Source organism: Hetaerina americana, unplaced genomic scaffold, assembly GCF_022747635.1.
Source record: "Hetaerina americana unplaced genomic scaffold, ioHetAmer1.1.p SCAF_3, whole genome shotgun sequence".
In the NCBI taxonomy this organism is placed as follows: domain Eukaryota; kingdom Metazoa; phylum Arthropoda; class Insecta; order Odonata; family Calopterygidae; genus Hetaerina; species Hetaerina americana.
Genome location: NW_027286874.1, coordinates 39,764,408 through 39,791,063, shown reverse-complemented (window position 1 = coordinate 39,791,063; position 26,656 = coordinate 39,764,408). Strand labels below are relative to the sequence as shown.

The 26,656-nt window shown below is 34.1% G+C and overlaps 2 protein-coding genes across 3 annotated transcripts; both read right to left on the bottom strand.

Moving 5' to 3' along the window:
* Positions 1 to 1,490: 1,490 nt before the first annotated feature.
* Positions 1,491 to 17,540, bottom strand: Tsp97E (Tetraspanin 97E). Of its 2 annotated transcripts, none has more exons than XR_011701486.1 (7): positions 17,301 to 17,540; positions 16,912 to 17,079; positions 16,632 to 16,730; positions 9,813 to 9,905; positions 5,541 to 5,654; positions 4,208 to 4,333; positions 1,491 to 1,637 (listed from the first exon to the last, which is right to left on the bottom strand). XR_011701486.1 is itself a non-coding variant. In XM_071588099.1 (7 exons), the coding sequence occupies exons 1-6, from the start codon at positions 17,358 to 17,360 to the stop codon at positions 4,259 to 4,261; spliced, it is 609 nt and encodes a 202-aa protein (XP_071444200.1). In that variant the 5' UTR covers positions 17,361 to 17,540; the 3' UTR covers positions 1,491 to 1,637; positions 4,212 to 4,258. The 2 variants fall into 2 exon arrangements, 1 of the variants encoding a protein (XP_071444200.1); XM_071588099.1 differs by having other exon boundaries at positions 4,212 to 4,333.
* A 2,900-nt stretch (positions 17,541 to 20,440) lies between these two features.
* Positions 20,441 to 25,778, bottom strand: LOC139690703 (ubiquitin-conjugating enzyme E2 Z-like). Its single transcript, XM_071588212.1, has 5 exons — positions 25,614 to 25,778; positions 25,156 to 25,416; positions 24,969 to 25,080; positions 24,592 to 24,801; positions 20,441 to 23,705 (listed from the first exon to the last, which is right to left on the bottom strand). Exons 1-5 carry the CDS (start codon positions 25,715 to 25,717, stop codon positions 23,502 to 23,504), a joined length of 891 nt encoding a protein of 296 aa, XP_071444313.1. The 5' UTR covers positions 25,718 to 25,778; the 3' UTR covers positions 20,441 to 23,501.
* Positions 25,779 to 26,656: the final 878 nt, after the last annotated feature.

Below are 26,656 nucleotides of genomic sequence, written 5' to 3'. Positions count from 1 at the left end.
ACTTCATTGCATTAATGAAAAATATTGCCATTTTGATTCTTTCTGCAGAATTTGGCCATACAAGAATGGAATAATTTCACTGTACCTCATTTCGATCTCAAAAAGTGATTTCCAAAATGTAATAGAAAGAAATTTCATGTCCACAGGCTAAATACTTGTTGACTTCCTCTGATAATGACCAAGCTACTGTGCATGATATTTTGTCTATATTGGTATTCTTCTATTGTCGAGGGGACCAAAAGAAAACATTTCTATTCCATGAATACAGGAATGACATTTGCCAGCATATGAATGGGACTTTTAAGCAATTTGATAAGGGAATAAAATGCAACTGTTCAAATTGCAGCCATTTATTTTGAAAGATAAAATAATCATTTTTAAATGTTACCATAAAGATCACATTTAATAAATGGCTATACCGTACTGGTGATTCACTTAAAGAGTAATTGTTTCCAGGCATGGTGAAAACAGTTCAAGTTAGCAAAAATTCAACAAGCACCTGTGTAATTAAAATATTTTTGAGTTATTGAAAATTTGACTTGAGCTACAGAAGCTAGATATTAGTTCTTATTTGAGAAAAGTAGAAGATGGAAGCCCGATTAAAACTTTAAAAAAGAAGGGATAATCATACCAGGTACAAAATGAGAAGAGAGGGCCTGATGAAGATTGTTTTTTAGGAAAAATGATAGGAAAGAATAACAACAGAAGACCCCAAATGAGATATATACCATATTTCCTGGCCCATAAGATGCACTTTCCGGCTTCAAAGGCTCCTTTTGGCTAGTAATGAAGTGTAATAGAAAATCCAAGCACATATGGAAAATTATTGTTGTCTAAATATAATCATTCAAGAACATCCCCAAATGTATACCAAACTTTAAGAAAGTGAAGTTCAGCACATAAAGGTAACATTAATGATCAGTCGAAAGTAAAATTACATCAACCATATTAAAAAATATATTTCTCAATTTGAGAAAATCAGCAAAAAAATTTGTAGCAATTACTATATGCAATGAAATCGTAAGACATTTGAAAAATCAAACTCATTATTAAATCAGATTTGCTATTAAAATTTAAACAGAAGGCATTGACTCGTAGGCATAAAACCATTTTGGCTTCTCTTTTAGACTATTTTTTTCAAAGAAACTTATACAGAGGAACAGAACGTATTGAAAAAATGTCATTTTATTTGGTTCATACGATGTACAAGGAATAAACACAATTTATGTTTACAAGCACAATACACACACAAAGACAAAAAAGCGCAAAGAATGAACTTTTCAAAAACATCTTCATTCTAGAAAGCACAATGGACTAGAAAATAACACCATACATTCACCTCCTCTGATGCTATATAAGCATGATTTATAAATCATTAAAATTCATACACACATAAATTAACAGAAAATTATAGCGTATATATTTATATTTGTATATATCATTCAAATAACAATGCAAAATACCTGTAAACTAAGGAAATGCTTTTGTTTTTTCTTTGGCCTTGTTCATATTAAAATGACCCAAATCCATTTCTTATACCATAATTTATTATCTTTGGTATTGAAATATACAAGTGGAGCTTTGGTTTCTGGGTTGACCTGGTTATGAAATCTATAGGTAATTACTGAAGAAATAACCTGTAATGGAAAAAACACAATCACTTGAGCATTCTGGCATGTAATGAAGGTTCAAAATTATATTTCTAAGGGCTTTACTTGGCCTGAGGACAATATTGGGATACACAATTGAAAATTTTTAAATGAAGTGTTCATAATCTGGGTCCCAAACCATATAATTAGAGGTATGTCTCGAAACTATCCATCCATGCACTGCTTGAGAAAAATAGCCCATCTAGAACAATGAGGCCTTCGTCCCTTTCGAAGTACAGCACTTGGGACTTCACACACTTATCCTAGTATCTCTTCCAATTCTCAAAACAATCTGCAGTCCTTTTCTGGAATTATCATCAGCTGCCTCATCACATTCTCCTTTATCTTGTCAACTGACTGTCAGGAAGACTGGGCTTTTGTTTCAGGGTTTTGACCATAGACCCATGACCTATCTCCCACCTCGATTAAAGTGATGACGAAGAGAACACAGGATGAAGAATTTTCCCTACCTTCATCCCAGGATAGTCTGTGCTATTCACACTATAAGAAATGACTTATTGCTACAAGCCAATGCTCAGCTTGGCAAACCGCAAAAATGTAAAAACAAAGTGCATGATATTGATAGGCAGAAGCAGTTCAAACAGTTGAAAATATCAGAATTTTTTTGTGAAATAATCATGTTAATCATTAGATACTTTCAATGGTTCCTAATAACAAATAAGACTGAAATGACATTGGAGACCAATTCAAACTTGATGCATGGAATGAGCTAAGAGATGAGCTGGAGGAATTCAGTATCAGAAACTGCCCTATCTAACACACACTTGCGACACCATCCACATAAAACCCACTTGTAGGAATCCTGGAGATCAAATGCATTATCCAAATGTCAAAAACAGACAAGAGTAAATTAAAGACTTCAAGGTTCTCTAGCTCCGATATTTATGGCCACCATAATTTTCATTTAAATTTAATAAAGGGAAAAAGCCAAAAGAAAAAAGTAAATTAAAGATTTGCTAGAGAGAGAGGAGATTCGGAGAAAGAGAAACACCATTAAGACAGATAATACTAAACCAATGTTGAAGTCCTTGGAAGGCTAATAGTTCAAACCATGAACGAGTAAACTGATTAAGCAGCAGAGAGAACTTTAAAGTAATAATGCACATGAAGGCAAAAGGAAATAAGAGATTAATAGAAAGAAAAGAGTAGCACTTTCGCAGAGAAGAAGTTGGGAGGTAGAAGAATTAATTAAGGCAGGTATACTAGAAACAACCTTGAAGGAGAAAAATCCTTTCGCAACAGGACAGTAAACTATCATGGTTCAATGAAAAAGATAACAACCTAGTACCTGAACAAGACAATGCAGCTGAGACATGGAAAAAATACTTGGAAAAACTGGGGGCACCATGTGAATGTTCATTATTTAGGACAGAGAATGTGGACCTAGGGATACTGGAGACTCCCTACTGCAAGCAGTTAAATCAGGCAATTATGGCAATGAAGGAGAAATAATTTGGTGATGATGAAATTACAATTACACTGACATGGGTCAATGTAAAGTATAACTTCTAGCAAACAATCTGTTGTGTGCTGTATACTACAACTATTTTGTGACTTGAAGAGTTCAAAAGGTTCATATTCATGCCATTACTAAAAAACCCACACAAAAATATGTGAGCAGATTTAAACATTAAGCTTTGAACTTGCCTAGAGTGTATGTCTTAACAATTATTACATTGCAAACTGATTCATAGCATTTATTGACTCTGAGAAGGTCTTTGAAAAGTTGAGTGGAACCATTTTTGCAGATATTGAGGGCAGCAGGAGTGAAATACAAAGACAAAAGATGTACTTGAAGTCTGCACGAAGAGAATATAGCCATTATGAGATGCAAAGATCACCAGGATGGATAAATGTATGCTTTATTGCAACTGCTTTTGCATTCATCCGGTTGCACAGACAATCTGGCTGATGATTGTTGCTACAGGTTGTGGAGTAGCAAAAGTTGCCCTTCTCTTAACTCTCAACACAGGCTGCAGCGCTACAGTTACGGCAGCATATGAAAACCAATGCTCACTGCCAGTCATTTTCTCACATTCCATCCACTCACACAGCACATGGGTCAGACAAATAACAAAGGCCAAAATTTAAAACAATGCCACAATTCTATAAAATTTTACTTTTCACTGCTTGCAAGTCAGTTCATCTTAGTGGCCCTAATAATTGAAACAACAGTAGACCAAATGACTTTCGCCAGGCAAACACAAATACAGAGAGTTAACGCTTAACTGGTAAGATCACAGATTGGAATAGATGAGTCTGTAGTTTAATTCAATTTATGTTGAGCTACCAATTCCATTGGTTCACATTAGGGTCATGAATGATGTCATTAAAATTAAAGGCATATTGGTTCATAGTTTTGCCAGACAAATAAAATTTTGTGTTTCAGTCACTAAAAACTAACTATTCCAGGAACAGCTTCAACTTTATAGCTATTGCAGAGTTAACTATTTTTAAATTTTCAAGGCATTAAAAAGTGGCATATGCACTAATAAGGGGAATATGCAATATATTTTAATGTGATATATGACAAATACCTACATCGATGGTCAGTCCAATTACACAGGAAACTATGATGTGGTAATGAATTAGAGATAAGCACTGGGGTTAGCCCGGGGATCTTTCTGGTTTCGGTAACGAACAGTTAACCATACTCCAAGAAACTGGAATAAAGAAAATGTAAACAGGTACATTATTAGTGAAAAATCAGTCACATAAATATGAGACTATATCAAAGAACTTTTACCATGTTTTTACAAGTCAAATTTAACTTGAATGGTCTTTATAAATAGCTAGTATTAGATGATGTAATACCAAAAGGTTAGATACTTATTTGCATGCATATGCCCTACTAATAGAGGAATTAATACAAACTGAGAATAAACAAGGAGTAAAAAATGTTAAAAAATTTCAAAGAAAACAGAACAATAATTGGAGAGTAGAAAAAAAGCAAGAAAGATAAGTGTCCTTCCTAACAATAGAAAAACTTAAAAGTAGTCAAATCTTAAATTACACGTTTAAATTATGGAAATCAACAGACAGGTTGCAAACATTCATAAACATATATGTAATCATATAGCGAGGGGGTAACAGTATATTATATTGTATCAAACATTTTTCAATTTAATATTAAAAGTTGATTAGTACTTTTGGAATTCTCTATTTAACAGTAGTTCAATCTAATTCCATGCCCAATCAAAACCAGAGAACGGGTTAAATAAAATCAGTGAATGGGGCAGGAAAATGAAGTTTAAAGCCCCCAAGGGACTTGGAATTTTGCTGTATAACTATTAGTTCCAGCAGATCTGATTCTCACAATAGATGAAATCCCTCCAAGTTTAGATAGGCTTCCGACATATTTCTTGACTTCCTTGCTTGCTCTTGGGCTATAAACCCCAAAATCAAGAAAAAAAAATCTTTCACCAGGACATCACACCAGCTCACAAAGGGGCCTTGGTGATGGGAGAACTACAGGATTTGGGGTACGATTTGCTCAACCATCCACTCTATTCTCCCGATCTAGCATCGTCAGACTTCAATCTGTTCCCAAACTGGAAGACATTTTTTTCTGGGAAGCGTTTCACATCCAATGAAGATGCTGAGATGAGGGCCGTAGATGGATATTTTCACAGCCTTCCTGACTATCACTGGACGTTGGAGAACAACAACATACTAATGTTGTAGATGCTGGACTAAGTGTGTTGAAGTCAAGGGAGACTATGTAGAAAAATAAAATTATTTTTTAACTGAAAATCGTAGTCATTCGTAGTCAAGCCGAGAACTTGTCACCTTAACCTCGTAGATACTATATTAAATACTATTTTTCTAAATATAAAAATATGTCCCATTATCCTGTTAACTGATACTTACCTCTGTGAAGCTAAAAAATAATCCAATGCCACCACACAATTTGAATGCATAATTAATGGTATCCAGAAGTATCTCCAAGCATGGAGGACAAGATGAAGATGAACAAGATGCAGGCTAGAAAGAGAAGAAAATAGATTCAAATTCAGATGAAAATACTTTAGAATCTGAAGTCATTAGAAAATGAAAACCATATAATGAAATGCCGAGTTAATCTTATGAGTTTCTGTCTCAGAAACGGTGGCACCTCCTCACAGCCTTCTCCCAAGACAGAAAATTCTACAGGCACACAATAACAGTATATTTACTTATCCAGCAATTTGATAGGTTTAATATAGGGCACGGCAAAGTGTGTGGAATAATTTTTAAAAAAATTTTTAATTGAAGAAATTCACCCACTAAGCAGAATTTGTTACTCAGTTCATAGTCCCTGGGTTTGTGTTTGAATGTTCTTTACTTCCCGAGGATTCAGCTGATTTTGTAGCTCTTACATTCATTTGATAGTGATCAGTAGAATTAATGCCATAACAATCATAACTTGAATACTTAGAAAGACTAGTTAAGAGGATGTGAGCACTTTAAAATTTAATATTCGTAAGAAAAACAATATCCATGACAATAAGTGAATTAAGCTGTTAAAGGTATTACTTTTATTATTAATACTATCTGATTGCTCTATTTTTTTTAAATTTCATTCAGAATAATATTTTATTTTGTATATTTTCTGTTTCCAATACCTATTTAAGGTAGGAATTTGGTAATCACTAATTATTACTTTTTTTGATAATATTTAAAATGTAAAGAGTTGATTTGATATAGATGGAAAGAATACATTGAGGATCTATATGGTAAAGATATAAGGCCATCAAGTTAAGGCACAGGAAGAAAATTATACATAGATGGACATAGCTAAGGACCAGGTAAACTAAATTGCAAGATAGAAAGGATATTAAGTGATTTGAAATCAAGCAATGCCATGGGGATAAATAACATTCCAACCTAACTACTATTTTGGTCACTATGGATTTGGGAAAACATGGAGGGAAGAGCATATGCTAATTAGTAGACTTTATGATGAGGAATTGGAGGAATATATGAATTATCCATAGCTTGCACATGTGTCAAACTCCTCAGGTGAGTGCAGTAGATGGAGAGCTAGGATATGCCGCGTTAGGAAGAGAAGTTAGTCAAGGATGCTATCGTCACCCATGCTTTTCAACCTTTAGCCAGATGTAATGGTAATAATGGCATGGGAGGAACTGGGGATAAGAATTTAAGTCCACAGGGAATACATAAAATCAGTTAGGTTGGGGATTGCCAAGCTTTAGCCAGTCATTATAAGGGTACAGCCATTCTTGAGCACATTAGAAAATGTTTGATATATGGGATGAGCAGTAGTGTAAGCAAATTGAAGGTCATAAGGTTTTTGAGAAAGATGAAGACTAAGTTAAGCATTAACAGACAGGAGAGACAGAAAACTAGAGCAGGTAAAATAGTTCACATATCATGGAAGTATCTCGAATCAAGATGGTCCCTATCATAAGGATATAAGAAGAATTGTATTGGGCAAAAAAGCTTTCACAAGGATAGATTTGTCTTCTTTATTTTGGGGCAAGATGGAGATTATGGAGTCTCTTCTACCACCTAACCCTAAGGATGGAATAAATGACAGGGATGATTAAGTAAGGAGGTTAAAAGAGACTAGTAGACACTTTGGAAGTAGACATGTTTTTCTATGCTTGGAAAGTAAGTCCCTGAAGCAAGATGGCAGGTGGAGATCACATTTTCAGGATGTAGGTGTGGAGAAAGACAGAGAAGGTCAAGTTGATGGATAGGATATCAAATGAAGTACTAAGCAGTGAGCATTGTTGGGAGAAATGCAAAGAAGGCAGAAAATACGGCTGTAAAGTATTTTGACTGGTGATGATATGCTGAATACTGATAGAGAGGAGGACATTAGACAAGCAAGACAGGGACAGGAAAAGGATAAACATGTTAATGGAATAACAGGAGATAAAATATGAGAGGAATTGAAGAACTGGTTGTGTCTTGTTAGGTAAGGCTAAGAAATGTAGGAGTATTCAGGCTGTGTCCATCCAAAACCTAACTTAAATAGTACACTAATAAATACTAATAATTTTACATGGAAAAATGTAATGGTATTTATTAGGAAAGCAATACTTTGGTAACCTACTCCCTGTTACTGTATTTCCTGGCCCATAACACATACTTTTTTTCTCCAAAATGCGCTCTAAAATCAGCCTGCGTCTAATGGGCCAGGAGTGCACAGATATAAATAAGCACAAACTGATCTACCTGAAAAATATTTATATTTTAGTATTTTTTCCTGCACCAGGCATAGAAAAGGGTTACCTTTATCACAAATCTTGATAATATCACTGTTTTCAGTCAGTAGTACACAACAGAGTTTTCATATATTATTGAACGTACTTCCTGAAAAAATTCCCAAATCAATCTTAAATTTATGCAATGTACCATGCTTAGCTTTATCTCACATGTGGTGCGGCTGTAAAAGTTAATATGCATAGGGCTATTGGGGTTGTCGCCCCTCTGTTAATCCATATATATGTACATACATTGTATACCCCCCGATAAACTCAAGAGTCTACAGGCATTCAACATTACATAGTATGAGAGTGCCATAAAGGCATAGAAAATGGTCGCTTTTGATACATATTTAGATAATATCAGAATACTGACAGAAAATAAGAATTTCATAAAAAGATAAAATGATTATAACCTCATGGGATCTAAAGAGAGAAGACGGTCATAAAGTATTGAATTTAAACTTAAAGGCATGAATTATGCTTCAGAACATTAAAATGTATTTTGGCCCAGTGATGATGAATTGCCAGGATCCAATGATGAATACACATTGATACATGGGTAACTTAATTTTTTAATGTAACAATTCAATTTTCTCTGCATTAAATGTTAACATCAACATGCTTTCATCTTTTCTGTCTGACCCAAGTATTTTTCGTGTATTCTAACTAGAAGAATCAGGGTGCATCTTATGGGCTGGGAAATATGGTACTTGATTGAGACCAGAAGTGTGTTTCTTGAACTATACTACCTATGTTATAATGTTGGTAGCCAATTAAACAAAAGTGCAGTTTGATATTTGAAAAAGGTAACATTAGTTTTTAAATGGGCATTGCTCTGGTCAGTTTTTTCAGATGATATAGATGTGAAGAAAGTTCATCATGAAGACACCATGATCATGTAATTCAAGGTGACATTCCAACACTTTCTGACTTGGATATCTATGTTAAATTGTCAGTGGCCCATAAATATTTTATTCACTGCTAACTAATGGAACTCATGATAAAGAATACATACCTAATTTAGACAAAGTAATCAGATGTGTCTGTAATATACATCCCCTTATTATATAGATAACTGCAACATGCTGCACACACATGGAAGAGGTTTAATGTGAAGTTTTTTGCACCTCTCTTTCCTATTTTAAAAATTGCATCAGTATAGTGTGAGGAATTCCAAAAGAGAACACTGAACATAGCAATAGAATAAAACTTGTCATAAAAGAATTACAGTAAAACAGCACTACTGACAGTATGCAGTAAGAATCTCCTCTCATAGAGCATAACTTGCTTGCTGCACAGTAATGCAAGGTTTTTTTTCCGAAGACCTTCCCTTGATTTCTTACTGCCTACAGTAATATTATTTCTAGGATGTGGCACCTATGTAAGCTCTGATAATTGCTGGGCATTTAATTTTGTTAAGAAAAATATCAAAATTGATTTTTCATACCTTATTCAAAAATGCTTAATTTCTAAAAACACCACATACACATATATCTTCGACTTTGACTGAAGACATGAAAATATGACAGGGCTTACTTCTAACTAGCATGATTGAAAAATGAGATTTTAATCTATAAATTATTCAAGTTTTATGAAAAGTTACCAAGTTTAATTATTCATTTAAATATTCTTTTTACTAATTGTGAACATTTATAATGTACATGATTTAAAATAGAAGGCATTAACTGCCTAAAATGTAATACCTACCTGATAGCACCTTAAAAAAAATGCTTCATTTATATTTTTATCAATAATAGTCACCCTAACTTTTTGAAACATTTTCACAGAAAATGTCCATGTACATGCTCGTAAAATTATTATAACAGCCAAAATCAGTGGCAAACAATTTATGTACAACAAAGAAGAAATTTATTTAAACCATTCATGCTAAAAGCAGTCTGTAAGCTACACAAAAATATTCACTTACACAAGATTTTTGTGTGGATGTCTGATTCGAATAACAGCAGCCAAACACTTTCTGAACATTTACACGAAGGTCATCATCCACCTGATCCCAGCCCTGGGAATAAAAAAATAGACTTTTAAATATAAGAATCATATGGTAGAAGCATACTTATTTTGTGGAAACAGAATTTAGCAAATTAAGAAATATAAGATCATTTGATATCGCATTTATTGTAGCATAATTATTTAACTGCAGTCCATACTATTTGGTAGAAGTAGTAGTTTTAGGGGAGGCGACAGACAGCTAAGGTCGTTGGCACCATTAGGGATGTATCGGAAAGGAAGGGTGGATAGAAACCCGGCATTGAAGCCAGTTGGCATTAGCCTACTCTCGTTGAAAATCACCAAAGGGTCTGCAGTTTAACGTCCCTTCCAACAGATTTTGTATTCACTCTAAGTGCTCTCCACAAAGCACCTCAAGTAGGTATCAGGATACCACTGAAAAGAATCGGTGGGATTCGAACCCGGGCCCTCATGCTGGGAAGCCTGTATGTTAGCCACCACACCATCCTGATCCCCCCATGCTGTTTGGAAATGATTAAATGGTACTCAAACTAAGATGTCTATGATATGCAGAGAAAGGGTAAGTGAATTAATGAGGTAGATGGCTATTAATGAAGTCAATGACATTCATAATAAAATAGCCAAAGGAAGGTTTGACAGGATATAAGCAATGTGGACTATTTGGCAATGGGCTCCCCTATTTTGCCACTTTTGGAAGGGCCAATTATAGACATGGAAGATAAACTATTCACTTTGGTTATGGAATATGTAAAAAAATTAGATTGAAGGCAGCACTGTGTAAGTGATGTGTTCTCAGTGAGGACCAGCATAAAAGACAACCTGATTATATATGTTAACTTATTAAACATTATGAAAGAGTATCATCTTGGAATATTAACAAGTATCATGAGGAATTTTAACTCTTTGGACATCATTATTTAAACAATATATTTAATTTTTACAATCCTGAAATTTTCCAAGAAACAACTACTTCCAGTCATGTGCTTCACTCTTTGCATTCAACTATTGAAATAATATATAGCAAAGTTGAACACTTTTCATACTTAACAGAATAATATCTTAAATGGATTTCAATAATGTATTGCATAACATTGATAGCAAAGAAATAAGTGGTAGAGAGAGAACCTCATTGATAAACTTTTACACTAAAAATTTTTCAACAGAACACCAACTGGAAAATGCATCAGCAGAGTTTAATCAGCAAATCAAAGTAGTGAAAATACACTTTTCATTGAGGGATCCCAAATTAAAATTGGACAAAATATTATCATAAGGAAAATTAAGAATGGTTTCAGTATCTTAACCCAATTTCATTTTGCAATATCTTGTGGAAGGGGGACTGCAGCAGTTAATTAATCTAAGGATTTCACAATTGATGGACACTTAGATGGAATATGCATACTTGCGAATAAGCAAGGAAAGTAAATTTAAATAAGACAAAATGGACTCAAATTGTAGATAATTAAAACACTGAACTGGCTAACAATTTGAGAAAAGAGTAAAAATGAAAGTACTTTTACTAATTCAAAGATACAAGTAGACCAGCTTTAAAATTTGAGAGAACTTTTCGAATAAATTGGGATATAAATTACTACTACACCAGAAATATTGACAATTACCCCTGTAATTCAGGAAAATAAAGAATGCATCCGAAAAATATACATATATTATGAGAGTATAAAGTTATATCATCAACTAAAAGACTAGCATGAAGGTTTTAATAAAGGCTGCACTGAACTCATAAGAAAAATATGGTAAGGACCACCTCTCACTCTTATCTCAAACCCCCGCCATCCTGCCACCTACAATAGCTACCCATTATTCAAAATAACTTCAAATAAAATTGCAAGCCCTAAATATGCAACCCAATTCTCCACTAAAAGAAAATTATATTATAGGATATGGGTTTTGGCTCACTTAGCCATCACCAGGTACATGACCTAATAGTTCAGTAAACTTCAGTCAATCCAAACACTGTCTTTTGTAACACAAGAATCTGGAAGTAAATTACAAAAATATATCGCTAGGAAAGCTTTTGACTGTGTTGACCACCAATTACTTCTCAAGAAACTCCACAGGATGGGTATTCACGGCATTCCTAATGTTTGGATCAAACCCTACCTATTTGATAGAATACAACACATGGTAATTTCTAAAAATGGTGCATTTTTATTTCCCCGAGAAAATCCTTAATACAAGTATTTCTCAAGGCTCTATTCTTGAGCCTGTCATGTTTCTTTCTTATATAAATGACCTTGTACATAGTTTTCAACACATAAACGGTGCTACCCCATCAATGTTCAAATCTCTTCGGATAAACACACAAAACTTTAACTATTTAGTTAAGCTCAGCCTGCTTCTTAATAAGGCCTATGAGATCAACTGTTTCAGTAGCTATTCTCTGTGCACTATGCTATGGAGAATTTTATTCTCAGCAGTAATAGTATTTAGGGGAGGCAACAGACTGCTGAGGTAATTTGCACCATTAGGGATGAACAGGGAGGGATAAAGGGTGGAGAGAAACCCGGCGTTGACATTAGCTTACTCTGAACGACAGGTGCCAAGGGGTCCACAGCTTAACGTCCCATCCGACGGACGGCGCACTCACTCAAAATGCCCTCCACAAAGCACCTCAAGTAGGGATCGAGATACCTCTGAAAAATATTCAACACTGCCAGGATTTGAACCTGATCCCTCTGGGTGGGAAGCCAGTTTGATAGCCACCGCACCAATCTTGATCCCCTTTATTCTCACATAGCCCATAGTATCCTTTACTGGAGTTCATTATCTAAGGCCTTGGCCATTTTCAGAGTCCAATAAAAAGCCATTCAGCTTATGACTTTTGCTAAACACCATGCCCCTTGCCGTCCCCTATTTAAAAAACTGGATATATTGCCAGTGCCATTTTTATTTTTCATGTATTAGTACATACAAAAAGAAATCTGAGTATGTGAAAAATTGCGGTATCCATAAATATTCTACAAGGCAGAATAAGCAGCTGCACATTTTATATTTAAGCACAACATATATAGGCGCTGGTCCAAATTTTATGGACATTCCACTAGGTTCTTAAAATTAAAAATGTTTTATTCAATTGCTGAATTTCTTAATAATGCCTGATATGTGTCTGGTATCCAATGCATGAACTTTGTTACTTTCCCCTGACGTGTCTCATTCCAAATGTAAAAGTTGTCACAACTTGATCACTGGACAAATAAAATTTATTATTATCATACTGATGTACAAAGGTAAGGGTTTCTTAGCATATGTTCATAGATGAAAAAACTGTTATATATCACACTCCCCACCACCTCAACAAGTTATGTACCATCCTTCTAAAATATACATATACTACCTTGATCAAAAAGTTCCCGGAATAACCACCGTGTGGCGCTCCCATCGTTCCGATTTGAGTTCTGTTTTTTTTGTTAAATTGGTACATCTGTTGTTGATATTCCCTTTAAATCTTAGTGTCATAACTTGACATTTGCAAAAGTTACGGTCGGTTTTCGGTATGTCCATCAGTGCTTCCTGCGATTTTTCCATTACTTCCTCTCGGCTGCTAAAACGCGTTCCCCGTAATGGTTTTTTAACTCGATTGAACAGAAAGAAGTCACAGGGAGCCAAATCAGGTGGATTCGGTGGCTGTTGGATGGTATTTGTTGCATTTTTCGTCAAAAAATTACGAATAATGATAGCACTGTGCGACGGTGCGTTATCCTGGTGCAAAATCCACGAGTTTTCTGCCCACATTTCTGGTCTCTTTCGGCGAATTGCTTCACGCAAACGTCTCATAACGCCCAAATAATACTCTTTGTTTACTGTCTGGCCTTCTGGCAAAAATTCATGATGCACTACACCGTTGTAATCCATGAAAACCGTCAGCATTGCCTTCTTTTTTGACTGAAAACGACGTGGTTTTTTTGGTCTCGGCTCATTTGGTGAACGCCATTCACTTGCCTGATGTCTGGATTGCGTGTCGTACTCATAAACCCACGTCTCGTCTCCAGTAATGATCCTTTTGATGAATGTGGGATCGGATTCAGCCTCGCAAATCATGTCTTTTGCGACGTCAACACGGTCTCTTTTTTGCATGAAATTGAGGTCTTTTGGCACCAACTTTGCTGCTACACGACGGAAACCCAAATCATTAACCACAATGTCTTGGGCGGATCCATAGGCAATGTTCAAGTCCTCCGCTATTTCTCTGATGGTTAATTTGCGGTTATTGACCAACATTTCTTTAACTTTATCAATTTTTTCACCGACTTTCGATGTCGATGGTCTGCCACTGCGTTCATCATCTTCGATTGACTCACCACCACTTCTGAACCGCTCGTGCCACTGGTAAACGACCGTTTTTTTTAGAGAATCGTTGCTGAAACACTTTTCCAACATTTCCAACGTCCGTGCGCCACTAAATCCGTTTTTTACGCAAAATTTAATACAAGTTCGTTGTTGCAAATTTAAATCCATTTCTGAAATTGTAAAAAATCGCCAACACACAGAGAGATAGATGTACTCTTGGCTACGTAACTTTTGCAAATGTCAAGTTATGACACTAAGATTTAAAGGGAATATCAACAACAGATGTACCAATTTAACAAAAAAACAGAACTCAAATCGGAACGATGGGAGCGCCACACGGTGGTTATTCCGGGAACTTTTTGATCAAGGTAGTATTTCATTCTTTCTGTTAAGGCAACCAAATAAAAAATCAACAAAATCATTTTTTCCTTCACCCACAAAAGTTATTCACCTGTCTCATAAAACACCCTTGTATTTCATTTTATATAGTATGTCTAAAACATTCATACGTGAGCAGTGAAATAGATTTCTTACATGTCAGAGCAAAATAATCTCAGCAAATGATTAATCATTTAGAGATCCCTTCCGCTGAGCTTAACTTCAAACAATCAAAACCAAAGTCGGCAACCAAACTAAAGATTATATTTATCATTTTGTGAAAGGTTCCCAGATATTAACACCAAATATGTATTTACCTTGACCTTAGATGCTGATCTAAGAGCAGCAAAAATTTAAAACCCTGTATTTTTTTTATAGGCAATATATTTTCTTTAGGTTATAGCACTACTTTACTGAATGAGAAATGAACACATAAGTGCCTTGGAAAGAAGTATATTATTTTTATCTTTACTCTTATAATTTTGCATTCACTGTTCAGCGAACTATTGTCATGTATAAATTATTGTGACACAAATTGTCATTCAAAACCAACTAAAATGGGCACCTTGTACCATAGTCTAAGAAACTGCATTATTAAGTAATTAGCTTGCTATTCATTGGGTGAAAAGTTTTCACACAATAATTTACTGTTTTCATAAATGGCTATCTTATGTACAATGGGGTTTTACCTCCCTTAGTCTCCCCAGAAATTTTATTTAAAATTAAATGAACGTGGCTGAAAAGTTACATCTATTTCTGTTATTTAAGTTAACATCTTGAAAATTCTCTATTTTTCACAAAAAGATGTTTACAAATTTAGGAGTTAATCAATGTCAATGAACATGGCAAGAAAATCTAAAAATGCTGAAGTTTTCAATTAATTCATTGAAAACATCAGAATTGCGTTTATTACAGAATAACGGTTTTAGGCTACTTTGACCCTATGTTTATAAAATAAACATTAGTCAAATGTTTGGTTTCATTTGCAACCTAGGCAGATTACTAAATAAAGAGAGGTAACAAAACAATTTAATTAATTTTGCTCTCAGTTCCAATTCATTTTTTCTCTTTTTCATAATGGTCACTTCGATCAGAAAGTGATCTCTTCGTTATCATTTATCCAGCATAGAAAGCAAAGTTGCAGAGAAAAAATGAATTAACACAGACAAGCTCGAAAATGCTCTTAATTAATTATCTTTTAAGGAAGTTGGTACTGAAAAATGGAATTCAACACAATTTACTTTCAGAACAATACTAATCGCTAACTTGGTCATAATATATCTTAAAAGACTACTCCAATATGAAACCATACATTGCTATTATTTACAAACTGAATGAAAACCAGAACATTTACCACGAAAATGGAATTCTATAATAGTCAAACTGTAATTGGATCACCAAATAAATATTTCCTAAGGAAATCCAATATTTTGGCGATGTATACCTAGCAATCAAAAATGAAAGTTTGGGGATGGTTGCAGGCGGCTAACTTTTGTTCTTCATAAAATTTCTGTGTTTTTTTTAATCCTAGGAGAGCACAAATGAAGACGGCTATAAACCTATATTGAATATTTAACTTCAAACAACTACTACATAGAATTGTTTCCTTTACACTATAACTATTAATTCTAGGTTAAGAATAACTACGTGATACTAATATGGGGTAACAAAGAATACAATATTGATTAAATTAAAATTGAAGTTCCGAAATATTGGTGCACAATTTAAATTAATTACATTTAAATTGATATTGTCATTAAATTGATCGTGATTGAAATGCACTTAATCATTGAGAGTCAAAATAAGTTCGCTAAATGACTTATACTTGAAGTTGTTGATTCAAAAATTTATAAATACTGAGAATTTTTCGAATGGGATTCAGTTAATATGACTATCCCAATACGCCACACCTAATTTAATTTATCCAAGCATAATCTCAGAATACCCTACGTTTCCAACTTCACTGACAGTGGAAAGAAAGTTGGAAACTAAGGGTATTCTGGGCTAACCAAAACATCTCTTTAATTTTCTTATTAAAAACAATAATTACCCATATTGTGATATTACTTACTCTTTCTGCTAGCTGGCGTTGTTGGTCCCTATTTACAGCCAGGCAGGCACAGGCAACACTGAATTGCACCAAAAACAGTAAAAATAAAATAAGCATATACTGGTCACTAGGTTAAGGATCAGACCCTGGAAGAAATTCTATGAAATGCTGAAATTGCACATACGCACACCAATACAGAATCACAAAGATTGGGAAACCATTAAAACCACAACATTCAGAATACACAATATTGATCCAGTAATTAAAAGTCTCATCTGGCAAATTATCGCCGAAAGGATACAAAAAATAAAATCACTTGGTGGTGTTTTATTGCCCCAATCAAACCAAGTATTGATATAATGATGAGAATGATGCCACATGCTAAAATTCCTCCGATTATAGGTAGGTTGGTAACCAATGCAGATGCTCTTCCATAAACCGCAACTCCGATGAGAATAGATGCGACGAGCTGTAAAAACAATACAATACTCACGCAAAAGAATAAATACCAGCTACGCCTTACAGCTCACAATAAAATCAGTGGAAGTGGAGTTATAATTCAATCACACGATACGGTTGTGTAATATTGATCCGTTTATAAAATTTGGGTGATAGAGAACTTGAAGTTCCAGCCATATTACATATTTCGCAGTTATTTGCTAAATAATCGCAACATTTTTTAATACATACGACATATAAGATGTTCAAAGCTGTCAATGCATTCTTGGAACACGTAAATCCCCCACACATGGTTATCACATGAAAATCCGGGAAGTCACAAAATGCACAGCAAAACTTCGAGTTTTAAATTAACTTAAACAACAGTTGATAATATCTTCGCAACGTGTGACCGGATGGCTCCTGTCAAAAGATGTGACTAGACTGCTGAAACAGTTGGAACGTTAAATTATCCTGATGAGCAGAAGTGGAACGGCGCAAATCTGTCTGCACATGTCCAGTTTGGAGCAGATTTGGCGCGAATATTGAAATTTATTTTTCATTGGTTGGTTGGTTGATATTTTTTATTGATTGGTCCACATATTGCAAATAAAGATAGGCTGGCATGAAATTTCACGAGCCATCGATCAAATATCAATAGATATTTCGCTACTGACAATTTCTCAATCGAGCCAGCTTAATAAGTATATTATTCGCACTGAAATGGACTAGATCTTTTAATAACTTTTAAGTTGATAGAAATCGTACATACTGTTAATTGTTACCGAAACAATGGAGCTCCTTATTTATTTTTTCGACAAAACACTGAATCTGATAAAAAATATTTATACTTATAACGAGACAGTAGTTAAACTTCACGCAAAACATACATTTTTATTTAATTTCAATTGTTATTTTCATTATATCTGTATTAAAATATTTGTGAAATATTAATTGGCATAAGACTTACATCAGGTGATCTGTGTTCCAACACCAAAGCTATCACTTATGAAATATGACACATCCCTTCATGCTAAATACATGGACTTTGAAATTTAGTCCTCTGTAATATTCAAAAATGTTCCTATTGTCACAAATAATATATCGCAAAAATTTATTATTTGAATGGAAATGCAACATATTACTACAATTGTTGTTGCTCTGGTTTCTATTTAGAATTAATTTAATTAACAATCACTACTTAAGTCATCAACTGGTCAAGGTACTCAGGTTTTTTAAGAATCCTGCCATTTTAAAAACTACCCATTGAACATAACAATAGGGCTTAGAATTCTTCCTAGAAGACAGGTTATGCTATGCCTCGATGATGACAAATGGGAATAATAAATCCCTAGAGGGTTTCCTGTGCAGAAGTTTTTATCCTTAAAGGGCTTTATGGTAATGTTCATTGGGGAATATTTCTCTATTGGCGCATTCATTGAAACTTTATGGTGAGACTCCGCATTGCTATATAAGATACCTGACACCCTTCATTAAAAAAAATTTCAGCTACAAATTAAAATCAAAAACTTTCGAACTCCCTTAATACCATCCAAAATTCCTACTGTTTTCCTTTTCACCAAATATTCAAATCTCTATTTATCTGCAACATTCCAATGTCAATCAATAAACTCCAAATTTAATTTTGCTACTTGAATATTTTCATGAAACATCATAAGGCTCTCCCTATGGCCTCATTTTCCCTTTCATTTCACTTGTACCATTCTCCTCTACATTACAAACTTCTCTACTATACACCGACATGTATTTACCATTCCCTAGCCTCAATGAACAAATCCAGGCAAAGAAAAACTATCCTCACCAAAGTTTCAACTTCCCTTGAAGTCCATACGGCCAACTCCCTCCACTTCGTTTACTTTTACCCAGCATAACTTGTTTTAATGCCCTTTCTTCTTAGCCCATCAATCATTTGACCTAAGAATGTGTTCATGCTCACCAATCACCAGAGTCATCCACATGACACACATAAGTTCCTTTTAAGATTGTTCTGACACAGTCACTGTGCATCACATTTCACCTTCGTATTCATATCAACCTTCAATTGAAATGATTTAGGTGGCTATTATGATAACATCATCTGCATAAAGTAACATACTGTTCCTTCTCTCTGCTAAAGGTATAGCTTTTACAACATCATTTGAATTCACCAGGAAGAGTAATATTTATAATATGGAGCTTTGTGGAAAAATACATTCAATCATTCTCATGTTCGATTTTTAAGTAGCACAAATTTTCCCACAATTCCGACACTTTTCTGTTCTCTTTCATGATCCTCTCATAGATAAACATACAATATCGATATTGCCCTTACATTCTCTTTAACAATTGCCATGCCCCATCCCTAAGTTTCCTTAATTCTGTATTGTGGTCATAACATGTTGGTGGAAAAAACAAATCCTTAAATCTATCCTTAGGTCAGTCCCACCTAATATTCTGACACTGTAGTTAGGGGATTCAATTACTTGCACAACATAGGAAAAAGGATGTTAACAGTAAGCCGTTTTTTTCTCTCATCATAATTTGTAATAATTGCATGATTTTTCACATTATTTTGAAAGTGTCTTTTGCAAAGTGGTTAATCTTTCTTCATATTTTGAGAAAATCTTGAGCCAATACCCCAACTGTGACCTCTATCAGTGATAGGAAATATTACTTCCTCCCCACTTCTTTCATTAATTCATTTCCCAAGCATGGTTCATAATTGCTAGGTTTTTCAGTGTATTTTCCAAACGTTTTAGTGACAAGCATGCATTTTACAAAGGTAACCACCTAATTTGAACAACTCCTAGCATGTAGCCAAAGGTTTACTTTTTATTTTAGAAATGGTAGTACTGTGAATTTTAAAAAAAATTTAGATTCCACGATTTATTCAATGAACTATTAAAGAAATTTGTGCGAGTTGCTTGAAAGTATGATGGCTCATTTTTTTCTGTAAATTATGGGGTTTCAACAAAAAGAATCAGCTTTTTGCTTTGATATTATTTAAAAACTGGTAACATTTTTTTCTCCAAGTGTAAAAGTACTAGCATATAACTGGATCCCGAGTCATCCATTACTAGTTATCTTTGACTTGCTGTTTATCATTTAAGTTTTAAGAATGCAAAGAGGTCCTTAAGTTAAGATAAAGCATTCATAATGATGTTTAATACACTAATTAACACCTTTTCAATACTGCTTGGTATTCTAATGCCTTAACACCTCGAGACAAGGCATCCAAAAATTTGCTTTCTATAATTAATTATTTTCATTAACATTTAACTTAATACTTTTTTTTATACATTATAGTAGTACTCTTTCATAGATCTAACTCACTCATATAAAAAAAAATTTTCATTATTGGAACATTTTTTAATATTATCCCTCTTCTTAAATTGCCTTCTAAATATGCCATTCACATCATTCAACATACTTTAATCACATTTGAGTGCCATTACATACCATTTCCTAATAGGATAGGCAAAAACAAAAAACCCTTGTTAGTCTAAATTAGTCATGTAATGGTGTATCCATGTTTTATGAATTGCCGCATATAGATGCAGAAATCAATCTTGTTTTTTGTGAAGCACACAAAGCACCGTTTGGAAATTGTCATCCGAATGCGCTTTTGATCCATAGTGAGGACTGCTGCACCAAGCTTCGTCAAGTGCAAGCTACTTATGCACAAAAAATTCCTCATGCAAAATGTCACTGATGCACTCTCTTGATATCCTTACAGTATTAGCAATTTCATGTACCTTTGTTTAAGGATCTTCCAAAATTATACTGTGCACGTTTTCACTGATTTCTGGCGTGGTTGGACTTTTCAAATATCCCACATGTGGGTCATCTTATCATGGCCATGTTTAAACTTGGCCTCCCAATTCTTTACATTGGAAATTGCAGGAAAAGAGTCCCCTTATGCATTTACAATCCTCGAATGAATTTTGGTTGGCATGTAACCTTTAACGGAGAATTTTATCATTGCATGCTATTTGATTTTTTCCATTTCTAACAACACACATACCTCGACTGATTGAAATGACTGCCTACAGTGAACTGCTGGGTAGATTGGCTAGCAATTTCACACATCTCCGAGGAACAATTGTGCCAACAGGAGAAAAAAATAATGCAAGTAGTGATGCCATCCATGGACGAGGCTGAGAGCTCTTCTGACCACCCTCTCATAAACAATCCTTAATTAGTTCATTTGTTTCATACTCTCACTGCAATCTTCCTTCGTATCCGCCTTATTGCATATGACTGCATTTTTTGGTTGCATTTATCCTCAATTTTATTTTCTGAACTACCTCAGTATAGCTAACCATGGTTTTCCGCCAATAACGCTGCTCAGGCATACCAAAGGACAAACTCCAAACATTTATCTTTGCATCCACATGACACACATTAATTCAAAAAGACAAGTCATGGAGACACTATGCATCCTTGTTTCACACAATACTTCATTGAAGTCACTCAAGGCCTTAATCACTTTATATCTTTACTTTTATACCTAGTTTTTATAATATCCACTAACTACTCATTCACTCCATATAGTCTGTAAAGTGAATGAATTCTTATTTGGATGCTAATCAAAATGAAATTATGACCACATATGACACTATCATTGAAGCCCTGGTCTCCAATTTCCTAAGATACAAATTAAAATAGTGACTAAGGTCACAATTGGTGAGTATTACACTATCATAATTTTATTCAGAATTGCAACAGGTTTCAGCACCTCTTTGTCAGCAGAAGACAAGGCTTGATTAACTTACTTGATTTTTTTAACTGTCATCCTAGTTTCAGCCATGTGATTTGCAAAAACATGCACATATGACAGGGAAACATACTTTATTGGTGGGAAGCACCCCTATAGGTTTGCCAGTAATCTACTTTGAAATAAAATGAAGCAACCCCCAGCAACTTTTGTTATGACATGGCCAAAATTTATTAATACAGATTACCCAATGAAATGAATTCACGAATTTACATTTCTAATCAATCTCACATAGTTTCATGTGAATCACTTTCATGAATATTTAAAGAGCTGGTAATACTGCTTCATGCACAAGGCCAGTGGTCAATATATAAAATGAAATTATGTACTTCGTTCATGGATTGTATTTCAAATGCAAAGCATGATGATTATTAAGCATGTTAATATTTTTCCATTAATTTTCTCATAAAAATATTATTTTATTAAATATTTATCATCCATTTGGTAACCCATATTTATCTCAAAAGATGGCAATTAATTATAACAGACCGGTACAAAAATGTCAACAGAACCTTTTGCACTAAAGTGAACATTTATAATGGCTATTAAAAACATATCCATATTCAAATATAGTACATAAGGCCTTCCTACAGGTATAATTTCTAACTCCATTATTCAGTAATCAAATTTAGTTCTGTTACTCTGTTGAAAAATATAATTTGACAACTCAATATAAAGATCTTTATGATTACATTGGAATTCAAGTGCTGAATCAACAGATTCATCAATTTTTTAGATATTTTGTTGCATAAGTTTTCTTTAGATTTCATTTTTCAATTAACTATACCATAGTACTTTTTACAACACAGACACAATTATGAGAAGAGTTTAAAGCTAGCTACCAACAGCAACAGATATATTATTTACCAATTGCCATAAACCAAGGTAGAAAATACTGAAAGAAATTGTAGATTTCAAGAAGAACTGTTAAGACTGAGTTGGGCTAAATTAAACCCATCCTAAAAATTCTAATACTTAAAATCAATTCAGAAATACAACAAAACATTCATTCAATGCTATAATTTGTTTTAAATAAATTAAAGTACACTTACACAAAACATCCTTATGACCATATCTACACATTCAATTTTAACAGTCCATTTTTTATTCTCCTTTTCACTATCATATCATTTATCCACAACTGAACGAATACACAAAAAAAAAAAACAAATTGCAGTCAGTAATATATGAATAGGATCAGCTTTTAAACAGAATTCAAGAACACTCTGAATCAACCATAGAAAAATATCAGCAAAGCAAGATAAGCTGAATCATGACAATTAAAATGGTATTGTATAATTGGTCTCAATGCGACAATTTTAAAGGAATCAATATATTATACTTATTTAAATATTAAATAAGCTAACTATCATTTCATTGTATTAATAAAATTGTACCATATGGCTAAAAATAGAGTGACATATTTAACCTTGAATATGTAAAAGAGAAATAAACAGTACACAATTGAAATCACAACAGGAAATAAGAGGTGAGGTATGCATTGACGCCACTGTTGTGATCATAAAATAACACATTTTAAAACAGATCAATTCAATTATCATTAACAAATTTACCGTCTGAATGTGAAAGAAAAAAAGTAAACTTGGTCCACATGAAAATGTATTCCCTAAAGAAATTGGCAAGGCAGCCTGTGAGTTGAAATCAATGAATTGGAATCAATCCAAGTTCATTTTTGTCACTTTGCCATACCAACTAGCAGTCTCTTCATCTTCTAGATCAGATTCTTGACTAGAACACTCATCCTTCCTCTGATTTTCTTTTTTTGAGGTTATTTTCTCTTTCAGCCTTAGATGCAAATTCTTAAGTCTAATCAGTAGGTCTTTGTACATGAACACTCCTCTTTCCTCTCCAAAAGGATCCTAGGAATATAAATGAATGCATTATGTAATAAAGCATTAGCTCCAAAATGAAGCAGCAGGACTGCTACTTCTGCCTAGTTATTCCCCAACTTTTCCAGGTTTTTCTGACAAAAAATGCTTAATGTGCATCCATGCATGTTTAAAATTAGCTCTGAAGCATTATAAATTTACTTCCACCAAGTATTGAAATTGCATAGCTTTGCCCTAATTCACAAAAATGCCTAATAACTGAACAATGCTGTTATTATGAGCAAAACTTCTATTTTCTTATTCATTTAAATAACACCTTCAGTTATCTCAACTGATCCCTGTAAAAGCTATAGCACATGGGACTTCAAACTAACTGAAAATTAAGCAAACAAAACAAAATAAATTCAATCAGGGAAGAGAACATTAAAAAAACAAGTTAACAAAATATGAGAAAAAAATAAATGGGTACTCTTGTCAAAACAGTACATACAAATTTTAGAAATCTTTAGATAACTTTTTTTGTAAGCATTTATTAATATGTTTCAATTAATTTAGTTGGATAGAAAAGAAGATAAACACCAAGGTTTTAGGCATGGTGGGTGAAGACAATTACTCGCAAGAAGAAATATAAAAAGGCTATGAAAGTGGATAAAGGAAATTGAGAGATCACATGATATGTTCATCTAATTCGATATTGGAGAAAGTTAAGTCGACATGCCTAATCTCTCAACGTTCATCACTTTAAAAATCTCAAATGATTCAGATATATTAATACTTATCATTTCATCCAAATTCTCCTTGCTAAAACCTCGATTACTACTACAGCACAACTTTCTTTCTCATAAGTTAAATAGCATTGATCTTACGATTGATCGAGCAGAACTATTTAAAATAGGGCATAGTTAAAGTGACTTACTTGCATTGGGTGTCCATGAAGATGAATGTTTTTTTGAATAATACTTTCATAATTTTCATAAAATTCAAAGAAATACTTTTCCATGAAATCAACTAGCGGTTTGGGTATGTTGAGTAATGTATCATTCTCCAGCATCCCAATGACTGCTACACGAATGGTTTCGTGTTGAATTATGTCATTATATCTTGCAATATCTCCTCGGGACTTCTCCTAGAATACATAATGAATGCATTTTTTACCGTTATTTATTAATGATTAATCCAATGTCATGACACATTCGCATTTAAAATATACGCATCAGATTCGCATGCTTTGCGAAATGTAACATTCACGCTAGCGTCTATATTGAAAGTTAAGTAAGAGTAAAAAATACTTACTCGTTCAAAACCGGGTTCATTGTGATAGGGCTTTTCGTTCATCAGGCTTTGGATTGATATTAGTACGCTAGAGAGATTTTGAGCAGGGCTCCAACATGGTCCCGTGAACGTCCTGCAGCGGAACACTACTTGTAACCATTATACTTTAAATTGTATTTCGCCATTATTTGACCATAAAACTACTTACCCCAATATACTTAAACAAATTTTTCCGCATTTGTACAAGTTCGGATTGAAACGAACTGTGCCAGCACCTGTGGTCATTAGCTTCACTCGAGGTGGACGCAATGGATAATCTGGTGGGATTCGAATGAAAAAGTAAAAGAAACCGCCTTCATATGGCGTATCAAATGGTCCAGTGATTAAGGCATGAATGATGGTCATGTCACTATCATCCGGAACAACGAAAAGGCCTGGCGGCGGTTCCTTATAGATTGACATCAAATCTCTGAAAGTCAATTTGACAAGGACTTATATTTTAAAAATAAACACGCCCAAATTACTTGCTGCCAGTCATATTACTACTTTCAACTGGAAGAAACATTAACTGATATCCTTTGATAGTAACAGCAGTGTGGTGTATAGGCTAGGACTAACACTACAATATAATACGAACAAGTAAGTACACGCTGAACGAACCCTCACCCTTTAATACGCATTTTACACTGAGGACTTGGTGTTTCTTTCGTCTTTTCATTATTTGTCACAGGATCCCAGTCTGAAGCGCTCATATAGGCTGTCTCTGACATTTTTCGCTCTTCCGTCGACGACTGTTATCGCGTTCACCGTTATCTCTGTTGTGAATATAGTTACAAGATTCCATCATCAAATGAAGCGCGTTACGCACCACGTCTTCGTCTCATAAGCATACCGGGAGGCAACGAGTATTAAAATATGTGAAAGAAAACTACTTCAAATTATTGCTGATATTTCTTTTCTTAAGCAATTTTTTCCCGTATTTGACGCTGAAATGATTAAAGTACGCTTGTTTCTCATAACCTAGGGCAGTAATTGTATGTTAATAGTGAGGTTGTAATATAGTTTTCCCTTATTTTTGTAATGTGGGGCACTATTTATGGTTAGGCGATGGTACTATCTAGTCAAAAGATATTTTCTACGAGGAACCATGCCGAAGAGAATAAAATATTTTTCTTGATCCTGGATTGCTTTTGCGTAGTGTCTAATATTTTCAAAGTTAGATCAACATTTGATGTTAGGGGAAGAACCAGCGTTCGATTGTTTAGATCACCAAATCCTCATTGAAAAACTGCAGGATTATGGCAACCAAGGATCTAAACTAAAACTCATGACGTTATATTAAAAAAACCGTAAATAAACGATAGAAGTTATAGCCTAAGTCAAAATTCTAGTGTAAATATATGGTCCTATTCTAAAATTTATGATCCTCTGCTATTTCTGCTTATCAATGGCTTACCAAGTAACATACCAGCTAATTGTATCTTGAATGCAGATAACACTCTTTCATAAATAAATTTAAATATCCTGATCACGCCCATGAAGAACTGAAAGAATTGCAACGGCAAGCTAGTTAATGGGTCTCAGCTAATGATCTATTTTTAAATTGTGAAAAGAGCACAATATCTTCTTTGTGATCTTAGAAGTGCTGTTAAAGCTCAAAGCTCTGTCAAGCTCTTAGGTTTTTTAAATCTCTAATCTTTCCTGGGAAG